At 42.6% G+C, this 10,724-nt stretch overlaps 1 protein-coding gene across 1 annotated transcript in view; it reads left to right on the forward strand.

Moving 5' to 3' along the window:
- LOC112257386 (dopamine beta-hydroxylase-like) overlaps positions 1–7,541 on the forward strand; it is a 61,231-nt gene extending 53,690 nt beyond the window's left edge. Inside the window, exons 11-12 of the mRNA XM_024430908.2 lie at positions 233–392; positions 6,903–7,541. Of these exons, the coding sequence (XP_024286676.2) occupies positions 233–392; positions 6,903–7,040 (298 nt within the window). The 3' untranslated portion in view covers positions 7,041–7,541. The remainder of the gene's footprint in view (positions 1–232; positions 393–6,902) is intronic.
- Positions 7,542–10,724: the final 3,183 nt, after the last annotated feature.

Here is a 10,724-nt window from a genome sequence, read left to right on the forward strand (position 1 = left end):
CATGAGCATGAGCATGACCATGCTTGGACATTCAATGTCTCAATGTCCCCCCCCATGCACCCTCCTCCCTCCCCCTATCTCACCCTCTTTCACTGTCCTCTCCTCCTCCCCCTCTTATTCCCCCTCTCTCCCTACTTCACCCTCCTTCACTGTCCTCTCATCCTCCCCCTCTTTCCCTCTCCCCCCACCTCACCTTCCTCCCTCCCCTCCCCCTCCCCTCTCCTCCTCTCAGGTTCCAGGGTGGTGATGCGTGTAGCTGTGGTCAGACCAGTGTGACGGACCAGTTCTCCACTTTGTCCTGGGACTCCTTCAGTGGAGAGGTTCTCAACTCTCTCTACAGCACCGCTCCCATCTCCATGGCCTGTAACCAGTCCTCTGCCAAGCTCTTCCCTGTGAGTATAGTACAGAACAGTAGAGTACAGTTATAGTATAGGACAGGACAGTAGAGTACGGTTATAATATAGGACAGGACAGTAGAGTATGGTTATAGTGTAGTACAGGACAGTAGAGTACAGTTATAGTATAGGACAGGACAGTAGAGTATGGTTATAGTATAGGACAGGACAGTAGAGGACGGTTAGAGTATAGGACAGGACAGTAGAGGACGGTTATAGTATAGTACAGAACAGTAGAGTACAGTTATAGTATAGGACAGAACAGTAGAGTACAGTTATAGTATAGGACAGGACAGTAGAGTACAGTTATAGTATAGGACAGGACAGTAGAGTATGGTTATAGTATAGGACAGGACAGTAGAGTAAAGTTATAGTATAGGACAGGACAGTAGAGTACAGTTATAGTATAGGACAGGACAGTAGAGGACGGTTATAGTGTAGTACAGGACAGTAGAGTACAGTTATAGTATAGGACAGGACAGTAGAGTATGGTTATAGTATAGGACAGGACAGTAGAGGACGGTTATAGTATAGGACAGGACAGTAGAGGACGGTTATAGTATAGTACAGAACAGTAGAGTACAGTTATAGTATAGGACAGAACAGTAGAGTACAGTTATAGTATAGGACAGGACAGTAGAGTACAGTTATAGTATAGGACAGGACAGTAGAGTACAGTTATAGTATAGGACAGGACAGTAGAGTATGGTTATAGTATAGGACAGGACAGTAGAGTACAGTTATAGTATAGGACAGGACAGTAGAGTACAGTTATAGTATAGGACAGGACAGTAGAGGACGGTTATAGTGTAGTACAGGACAGTAGAGTACAGTTATAGTATAGGACAGGACAGTAGAATATGGTTATAGTGTAGTACAGGAAAATAGAGTACAGTTATAGTATAGGACAGGACAGTAGAGTATGGTTATAGTGTAGTACAGGACAGTAGAGTACAGTTATAGTATAGGACAGGACAGTAGAGTACAGTTATAGTATAGGACAGGACAGTAGAATACGGTTATAGTGTAGTACAGGAAAATAGAGTACAGTTATAGTATAGGACAGGACAGTAGAGTATGGTTATAGTGTAGTACAGGACAGTAGAGTACAGTTATAGTATAGGACAGGACAGTAGAGTATGGTTATAGTGTAGTACAGGACAGTAGAGTACAGTTATAGTATAGGACAGGACAGTAGAGTATGGTTATAGTGTAGTACAGAACAGTAGAGTACAGTTATAGTATAGGACAGGACAGTAGAGTACGGTTATAGTGTAGTACAGGAAAATAGAGTACAGTTATAGTATAGGACAGGACAGTAGAATACGGTTATAGTGTAGTACAGGAAAATAGAGTACAGTTATAGTATAGGACAGGACAGTAGAGTATGGTTATAGTGTAGTACAGGACAGTAGAGTACAGTTATAGTATAGGACAGGACAGTAGAGGACGGTTATAGTGTAGTACAGGAAAATAGAGTACAGTTATAGTATAAGACAGGACAGTAGAATACGGTTATAGTGTAGTACAGGAAAATAGAGTGCAGTTATAGTATAGGACAGGACAGTAGAATACGGTTATAGTGTAGTACAGGAAAATAGAGTACAGTTATAGTATAGGACAGGACAGTAGAGTATGGTTATAGTGTAGTACAGGACAGTAGAGTACAGTTATAGTATAGGACAGGACAGTAGAGGACGGTTATAGTGTAGTACAGGAAAATAGAGTACAGTTATAGTATAGGACAGGACAGTAGAGTACGGTTATAGTGTAGTACAGGAAAATAGAGTACAGTTATAGTAAATATTCTAAATATGGTTCCGGAGAAGAAGGCAGTCGTTTTAAGGGTCTCCAACCGATTGTATTTTTTTATTTGTTTATTTGCGTTGTTTGTAACTTATTTTTGTACATATTTTGTACATAATGTTGCCGCAAAAAGCTTTTATGACCCGAAAATAACTTCTGGACATCAGGACTGCGATTACTCACCACGGACTGTCAGAATCCTTTTTTTCTTTTCATGAGTCTGTGGAGCCCGACGCGAACTATATACTGCTTTTTCAGGAACAGGCCCAGATCCCTGTGATTTGCATAAAGAGGAGGTGGAGAAAAAGGCCTTATGAGAATTCGTAGGTGATCGAATAAACCCCCACTTCCTTCCATTCTGATAGCAAACGTGCAATCTTTGGAGAATAAAATAGATGACCTACACGGAAGATTAAACTACCAACAGGACATTAAAAACTGTAATATCTTATGCTTCACGGAGTTGTGGCTGAACGACGACACTATCAACATACAGCTGGCTGGTTATACGCTGTACCGGCAGGATAGAACAGCGGCGTCTGGTAAGACAAGGGGCGGCGGACTATGTATTTTTGTAAATAACAGCTGGTGCATGATATCTAAGGAAGTCACAAGCTATTGCTCGCCTGAGGTAGAGTATCTCATGATAAGCTGTAGACCACACTATCCACCTAGAGAGTTTTCATCTGTATTTTTCGTAGCTGTTTACATACCATCACAGTCAGAGGCTGGCACTAAGACAGCATTGAATGAGCTGTATTCCTGTTATGAGAATTATGCTCTCGATATTCATAAACCAATTCAATTAACTACTCAGTCTACTAACCAGGATTTGTAAGATACTGGTGGAAATGAAACAGAGGGAGGCCCAGCTAAAATAGTCAATAAGGTTTATTCATGAGAGAGCTGGTTAGTTGTACAAAACCATTCATTTTATACTGGCTTCTTACGCACATACTTTCACAAACAAACATTAGGCATCCTACGCACACACTGTCCTGCTACCCAGCCGAGCGGATAAAGATTAGGGGAGTCCGTGAGAATCACTCCCCGTCCTCCCTCAAGATAGGGAGACCCTGGGAAGTACTCTCAGTGGCCCCCAGCCAAGGTCGGCACCGAAACTTGCTCAGACAGTCTGTTTTTTAGATACTATAATAGACATTGTTACAGTTATATTGTTTTACCCTAATTCTGAGTTAAACTACACACATAATGACTAAAACTACACACATCATTTATTATAATTTTATGATTCTAATCAATTTCATACAATTATATGGCTTCAGATTTGACTGTATAGTACAGGGCAGTAGAGTACAGTAGAGTACAGTTATAGTATAGTACAGGACAGTAGAGTACAGGTGTAGTATATTACAAGACAGTACGGTATAGTTATAGTATCGTACATGACAGTACAGTAGAGTATATTTAAAATATAGTAAAGGACAATAGAGGGGAGTTATGGTACAGGACAGTAGAGTACAGTTATAGTACAGGACTGTAGAGTACAGTTGGAGTACAGGATATTATAGTACAGTTATAGTATAGCACAGGACAGTAGAGTACAGTTATGTACAGGACAGTACAGTAGAGTATAGGTATGTATAGTACAGGACAGTACAGTAGAGTATAGGTATGTATAGTACAGGACAGTACAGTACAGTAGAGTATAGTTATGTATAGTACATGACAGTACAGTACAGTAGAGTATAGTTATGTATAGGACAGTACAGTACAGTAGAGTATAGTTATGTATAGTACAGGACAGTACAGTAGAGTATAGTTATGTATAGGACAGTACAGTACAGTAAAGTATAGTTATGTATAGTACAGGACAGTGGAGAGGTGCTGAACTCTCTCTACAACACCTATCCCATCTCCAGGGCCTGTTACCAGCCCTTCACCAAGCTCTTCCCTGGGAGTATAGTACAGGACAGTCTAGTACAATACCGGTAGATACATACTCTGAGCTGCTGCTGGAAATCCAAAACGATATTCATAACATTTTAAAAAGAGTTTGCGCAGCGCATGGTGCTGCGTCACCATTAAACGAAATGGGAGTATAGATTGCAGGGTGCAGTCTGTTCTGATCATTTAGGGTAACATTTTACTGCTACTCTGCTCTCAGACTGGCCCTGATACCGTATATGAGCACCACCATAACAACAACCCTCCTCACCCATCGCTGTCAGTCTGAAATCATTCACCAGTAGTCTGGGTGAGCGCATATCTGGCTGGAGAGGTGTGTATGCAGCTGACTGGACTGGCTGATGGCTGCTGGGACAGTAACAGACAAGGATAGTGGAAGGTGAGGGAGGCATTTAGTGAGTGTTTAATTTACCATGGTATCCCCACCTGCGGCCATTGATCTTTGACTGACTTGTGCTGACCTGCCAACCAGGTCCCTGTGTTCAGAGGGCCATATGCCAGCCAATCATCTGATGACTGGAGACTAACTCTATTTTATTTATTTATTTAACCTTTATTTAACTAGGCAGTTAAGAACACATTCTTATTTACAATGACGGCTTACCCCAGCCAAACCCAGACGACACTGGGCCAATTGTGCACTGCCCTATGAGATTCCCAATCACAGTCTGGATTCAAACCAGGGACTGTAGTGACCACCTCTTGCAATGAGATGCAGTGCCTTAGACCGCTGTGCCACTCGGGAGCTCTACCGTATAGGGACCTGGTGACTAGAGACTAACTCTACCGTATAGAGACATGGTGACTGGAGACTAACTCTACCATATAGAGACCTGGTGACTGGAGACTAACTCTACCGTATAGAGACCTGGTGACTGGAGACTAACTCTACCGTATACCGACCTGGTGACTAGAGACTAACTCTACCGTATACAGACCTGGTGACTAGAGACTAACTCTACCGTATAGGGACCTGGTGACTAGAGACTGACTCTACCGTATAGAGACCTGGTGACTGGAGACTAACTCTACCGTATAGGGACCTGGTGACTAGAGACCAACTCTACCGTATAGGGACCTGGTGACTAGAGACCAACTCTACCGTATAGAAACCTGGTGACTAGAGACTAACTCTACCGTATAGAGACCTGGTGACTGGAGACTAACTCTACCATATAGAGTCCGGTGACTGGAGACTAACTCTACCGTATAGAGACCTGGTGACTGGAGACTAACTCTACCGTGACTGGAGACCAATAGGGACCTGGTGACTGGAGACTAACTCTAGAGACCGTGATAGAGACCTGATGACTGGAGACTAACTCTACCGTATAGAGACCTGGTGACTGGAGACTAACTCTACTGTATAGAGACCTGGTGACTGGAGACTAACTCTACCGTATAGAGACATGGTGACTGGAGACTAACTCTACCGTATAGAGACCTGGTGACTGGAGACTAACTCTACCGTATAGAGACCTGGTGACTGGAGACTAACTCTACCGTATAGAGACCTGGTGACTGGAGACTAACTCTACCGTATAGAGACCTGATGACTGGAGACTAACTCTACCGTATAGAGGCCTGGTGACTGGAGACTAACTCTACCGTATAGAGACCTGGTGACTGGAGACTAACTCTACCGTATAGAGACATGGTGACTGGAGACTAACTCTACCGTATAGAGACATGGTGACTGGAGACTAACTCTACCGTATAGAGACCTGATGACTGGAGACTAACTCTACCGTATAGAGACCTGGTGACTGGAGACTAACTCTACCGTATAGAGACCTGGTGACTGGAGACTAACTCTACCGTATAGAGACCTGATGACTGGAGACTAACTCTACCGTATAGAGGCCTGGTGACTGGAGACTAACTCTACCGTATAGAGACCTGATGACTGGAGACTAACTCTACCGTATAGAGACCTGATGACTGGAGACTAACTCTACCGTATAGAGGCCTGGTGACTGGAGACTAACTCTACCGTATAGAGACCTGATGACTGGAGACTAACTCTACCGTATAGAGACCTGGTGACTGGAGACTAACTCTACCGTATAGAGACCTGGTGACTGGAGACTAACTCTACCGTATAGAGACCTGGTGACTGGAGACTAACTCTACCGTATAGAGACCTGGTGACTGGAGACTAACTCTACCGTATAGAGACCTGATGACTGGAGACTAACTCTACCGTATAGAGACCTGATGACTGGAGACTAACTCTACCGTATAGAGACCTGATGACTGGAGACTAACTCTACCGTATAGAGACCTGATGACTGGAGACTAACTCTACCGTATAGAGACCTGATGACTGGAGACTAACTCTACCGTATAGAGACCTGATGACTGGAGACTAACTCTACCGTATAGAGACCTGATGACTGGAGACTAACTCTACCGTATAGAGACCTGGTGACTGGAGACTAACTCTACCGTATAGAGGCCTGGTGACTGGAGACTAACTCTACCGTATAGAGCATATTCTCATAGAGAAACACTGCACAGAAACACATTCCACCACACATGATGAAACACACGCACAAATGCGCGCTTAACCATCACACAAAACGAGTCAAAAGTTCACAGTACATTTAAGGTCTTCACAGTACAATGATGTTCACACACACACACACACACACACACACACACACACACACACACACACACACACACACACACACACACACACACACACACACACACACACACACACACACACGCCTTGCCTGACTGCTTCTGTGTTTTTTTCTGTGCCAGGGCGACTGGGAAAGGCAGGAGCTTCCTGTTGTGACATCACAGCTCCAGAGGCCCCGCTACCCATGTGAGGGGGGCAAGCTTCCCTCCCAGAGCAGTGAGCCCACCGTGGTGCAGCCTGACAGGGGAGAGGAGGTCTGATGCCCCTCTCCTCTGTCTGAATATCAACCCCCTTCTTTCTCTCTCTGGTGATCTACTTCACCTCCACCACATCAACAACACAAGGACTAGCATGATATCCGCTCTGTCATCATCACATTGCAGTATTATTACACAGTGAATTACGACAACATACTCCAACATCTCTCACCAGATATGTTTTGTCCAATGAATCTGAAAACATTGTCACATTGTTGGGTGAAGATACTGGTGGATAAATATGAAGCTTGATTTTACTGGTCGTCGTGGTTTATCATTTTAAGCTGTGTGTTAATCATTGACATCAAGAACTGCATATCAATGATACATGTTAAAGTCTTCTAAACCTGTCACTCAATTGATTTGGACATATAGGACCAGTTTCCCAGAGACAGATTAAGCCTAGTTCTAGTCCCATGCTTAACAAATAACAATATTGTCTGTCCCAAAGAAAGAATTCCTGCATTGCATTTGAAATGAATCAATAAAGTGTATTGAAGAATTCACAGGCAAGCAGTTCTACCTTTTGTTTTATACAGGCAAGTAATTATCTTTCGTTAATTCATTATCATTGACTCGAATTCAGCAAGAAGACGACACTGGGTATTCAGTTCTACAATTAACATAGCGCAGTATACAACACTAATATGAACACAACAGCTAAATGAAACCAATGGGATCATATAACATGCTCACATATAGAGTGCCACAGTAAGAGTCATAATACCCATTAAACCTAGCGGTCAAACAGGGAAATGGTTCCAATCGTTTTTCCACCATAGATTTTTCCCATGGGGGATTTTAGAAATAATTCAATTAAGGGCTGTGTTTTGTGTAGGCTTACCCTGGCGTGACGTTTTCATAACCGTGTATATCTCTCTAGGATAAGGTGGTCGGCAGGGTAAATGTCCTTCACGCAGTTGTTTGAGGGGTCAAAGTGCAACTTGAGGTATGCCTTAGCCTCGAATACCACTCCGATTCCCCCCAGAGTGAACTTCTCAATCTTTAAAAAGTCAGCATTGACCTGGGAGAGAGAGAGAGAGAGAGAGAGCACACACAAACATGGTTAAATCAACACCTCTGAGGCTTGATTGCAATGAAGAGGCAGAACTTAACCTGCTTTGCAATGAACAGGCAGAACTTAACCTCCTGCAGGTTAGCGATGAATGTCTTAAAATGCTACTAACAGGAGATTACATTCACCCCCGAAGCTTGATTGCTAGGAAAAACCTACAAGCATAAACCATCAGATGAGTTGATCTGCTGCTGTTACCGTGTCAAGTGACTACGATACCAGACAGCTGGTCTAGATTCTCTACTCTCGCCCCCAAATATCAACCCATCAGGAGCATTGGAAACCGTAAGGCTGATAAAACAATCAAATGCGTTGTCATTGTGTTGCTGCCTTGCTATGTTGTCTCTCTTGTTGTGATGTGTATTTTGTCCTATATTATATTGTATTTATTATTAGTATTATTTTTAATCCCAGGCCCCCCATTGTAAATAAGAATGTATTCTAAACTGATTTGCCTAGTTAAATAAAGGTTAAATCAAAGAAATAAAGTATTTGTAAAGTCCTTTTTACATCAGCACATACAGTTGAAGTCGGAAGTGTACATACACTTTAAAACTCGTTTTTCAACCACTCCACACATTTCTTTTTAACAATCTATAGTTTTGGCAAGTCGGTTAGGACATCTACTTTGTGCATGACACAAGTTATTTTTCCAACAATTGTTTACAGACAGATTATTTCACTTATAATTCACTGTATCACAAATCCAGCGGGTCAGAGGTTTACATACACTAAGTTGACTGTGCCATTAAACAGCTTGGATAAATTCCAGAAAAGGATGTCATGGCTTTAGAAGCTTCTGATAGGATATTGACATAATTTGAGTCAATTGGAGATGTACCTGTGGATGTATTTCAAGGCCTACCTTCAAACTCATTGCCTCTTTGCTTGACATCATGCGAAAATCAAAAGAAATCAGCCAATACCTCAGAAAATAAATTCTGGTTCATCTTTGGGAGCAATTTCCAAATGCCTGAAGGTACCACATTCATCTGTAAAAACAATAGTATGCAAGTATAAACAACATGGAACCACACAGCCGTCATACCGCTCAGGAAGGAGACGTGTTCTGTCTCTTAGACATGAACGTAATTTGGTGTGAAAAAGTGCAAATCAGTCACAGAACAACAGCAAAGGACCTTGTGAAGATGCTGGAGGAAACAGGTACAAAAGCATCTATATCCACCATAAAACGAGTCCTATATCATCATAACCTGAAAGGCAGCTCAGCAACGAAGAAGCCACTGCTCCAAAACAGTCATAAAAAAGCCAGACTATGGTTTGCAACTGCACATGGGGACAAAGATCGTACTTTTTGGAGAAATGTCCTCTGGTCTGATGAAACAAAAATAGAACTGTTTGACCATTGTTATGTTTGGAGGAAAAAGGTGGAGGCTTGCAAACCGAAGAACACCATCCCAACCGTGAAGCACGGGGGTGGCAGCATCATGTTGTGGGGGTGCTTTGCTGCAGGTGGGACTGGTGCACTTCACAAAATAGATGGCATCACGAGGCAGGAAAATGGTGTGGATATATTGAAGCAACTTCTCAAGACATCAGTCAGGAAGTTAAAGCTTGGTCGCCAATGGGTCTTCCAAATGAACAATGACCCCAAGCATACTTCCAAAGTTGTGGCAAAATGGCTTAAGGACAACAAAGTCAAGGTATTGGAGTGGCCATCACAAAGCCCTGACCTCAATGCTACAGAACATTTGAGGGCAGAACTGAAAAAGCATGTGCGAGCAAGGAGGCCTACAAACCTGACTCAGTTACACCAGCTCTGTCAGGAGGAATGGGCCAAAATTATTGTGGAAGGTTACACAAAACATTTGACCTAGGTTAAACAATTTAAAGGCAATGCTACCAAATACTAATTGAGTGTATGGAAACCTTTGACCCCCTGGGAATTTAATGAAAGAAATAAAAGCTGAAATAAATCAGTCTCTCTATTATTATTCTTACATTTCACATTCTTAAAATAAAGTGGTGATCCTAACTGACCTAAGACAGGGAATTTTCACTAGGATTAAATACCCGGAATTGTGAAAAACTTAGTTTGAATTAATTTGGCTAAAGTGTACGTAAACTTCAGACTTCAACTGTATGTGTTTAGTCAGAAACACAGTCTAAAAGCCCAAACAGCAAGCAATGCGGATGTAGAAGCAAGGCCATTAAGGCCACATCGTTCTTCAAGATTTTCAAACGTACAGGAAGATCATGTCAGTGATTCTACCCACTCAAATCGAGTATAGCGGAAAAAGCCTGGCACGACGGAACGCACCCCTTCTAGGGACAACATGGGACGACATGGGAGAGCAATAGTAAGCAATTGACTCAGCCTCCGTAATAGGGTCAGAGGTAGAGAATCCCAGAGGAGAGAGGGAAGCCAGCCAGGGAGAGAGAGCAAGGGCGGTTCGTCACTCTAGTTTCTTGCCGTTCTCCTTCGCACCCCTAGCCCAGACTACACTCAATCATACTGAAGAGATGAGGAAAGACCAAGGTAAAAACACTGTATTCTTTTCAGAATAGAGAAGTAGTAGACCTATATTTCATTCAAATGTTTCACTTAAAAGGCTAAATAATATAATACATGCCATTCTAAATAACTTTAG

Source organism: Oncorhynchus tshawytscha, linkage group LG09 (assembly GCF_018296145.1).
Source record: "Oncorhynchus tshawytscha isolate Ot180627B linkage group LG09, Otsh_v2.0, whole genome shotgun sequence".
Classification (NCBI taxonomy): domain Eukaryota; kingdom Metazoa; phylum Chordata; class Actinopteri; order Salmoniformes; family Salmonidae; genus Oncorhynchus; species Oncorhynchus tshawytscha.